At 51.4% G+C, this 1489-nt stretch overlaps 1 protein-coding gene across 1 annotated transcript in view; it reads left to right on the top strand.

Moving 5' to 3' along the window:
* Window positions 1-1489, top strand: part of GNAL (guanine nucleotide binding protein (G protein), alpha activating activity polypeptide, olfactory type) — a 146585-nt gene that overhangs the window by 142743 nt on the left and 2353 nt on the right. The window contains exon 9 of the mRNA XM_011936656.1: window positions 731-831. Within this exon, the coding sequence (XP_011792046.1) occupies window positions 731-831 (101 nt within the window). The remainder of the gene's footprint in view (window positions 1-730; window positions 832-1489) is intronic.

Here is a 1489-nt window from a genome sequence, read left to right as displayed (position 1 = left end):
GAGCTGTGATTGTGCCACTGCACCCCAGCCTGGGTGGCCCCAGCCTGGGTGACAGAGCAACACTCCATCTCAAAACAAAAACAAAACTATTTGAAGCAACGCCCTTTGCAATGACTCCATTCCCTTAATTTTAAGGCTCTAGACAGGGACAAATAGTCACACTATTACCGAAGAAAGCCTTTTTTGGTATGTTTATTTGGGACATTGCCTCGCAGTGTCACCCAGGCGGCCTGGAGTGCAGTGTCAGGATCACAGCTCACTGCAGCCTCCAACTCCTGGGCTCAAGCAGCCCCCGTGCCTCAGCCTCGTGAGTAGCTGGGACTACAGGCACACACCACCACACCTGGCTAATTTTTACCTTTTATAGAGATAGAACCTTGCTATGTTGGCCAGGCTGGTCTCGAACTCCTCGCCTCAAGTGATCCTCCTGCCTCCACCTCCCAAAGTGCTGGGATTACAGGTGTGAGCCACTGCACCCAGCCAAAAGCCTATTTTTCATTCATTCACTACACACTTACTGTGTGTGCCAAACACCTCACCTGGTGCTTTGGGATTAAAAAGATACATAACCTACTCATTTCAGTGTCCGTAAGTTTTTTTTTAAAATGCTCAAGGGAAGCCTGACTATTGCTAAAGTAAATCTGTCCACCTGTGAGGAGTTTCATACCTCAGGACATCTTCAGGACACCCTTTCTGTGGTCTAAGCAGCTCTCTGAAGCCTGTTTCCCAGGATGCCTTGTCGAAAAAGAAGGCGTGGAGGGGATGAGGCGGCGGCCCAGGGATTCCCGTGGCACCAAGGAGAAGGCGAGCTTCCACAGGACCTCTATCGAAGTCTGCCTGGGCTGCTGTAACAAAGTGCCACCGAGGCTGAGTGTCGAACAGCAGACATGTATTTCTCACAGCTCTGGAGGCTGCAAGTCTGAAATCAAGGTGTGGGCAGGGTTGGTCCCTTCAGAGGCCCCTCCCTTGGCTTGCAGCCGCCTTCTCCCTGTGTCTCACAGGGTCTCCCCTCTGCACAGAGCTGCATCCTCCTGGTTTCCTCTTCTCTCTAGGACACCAGTCACACTGCATCAGGGCCCACCCTAATGACCTCATTCTATCGTCATTGCCTCTGTAAAGGCCTTATCTCCAATACAGTCACATCTGAAGTGCCGGGGATCAGGGATTCCACATAACTTCAGGGAACGCAGTTCGGTCTGTAACAGCCTGTCCCCACATGCACAGCACTTAGCTTCACAGTGCACATGAGCACATCATTGAGGTGTCCCCACAAACCATGACTCGTAGTGTCTAACCCTGTTTCCCAGGTACTTGACAACAGATCACTTTTCTCCCAGAAGGCAGCAAATGTTCCCCTGATAACCAGGGGACACCCTGCTTAGTAGATGCTAAACTGCCCCTGTGTGGAGGCGGCCATGGGGCCACTGCACTGTCCAATACAGAACCACTGGGCACAATATGAACATTTAATTAAAACTAGCTGGCAGAG

Source organism: Colobus angolensis, unplaced genomic scaffold, assembly GCF_000951035.1.
Source record: "Colobus angolensis palliatus isolate OR3802 unplaced genomic scaffold, Cang.pa_1.0 Scaffold155, whole genome shotgun sequence".
Lineage (NCBI taxonomy): Eukaryota > Metazoa > Chordata > Mammalia > Primates > Cercopithecidae > Colobus > Colobus angolensis.
This window is presented reverse-complemented; position numbering and strand designations above follow the sequence as displayed.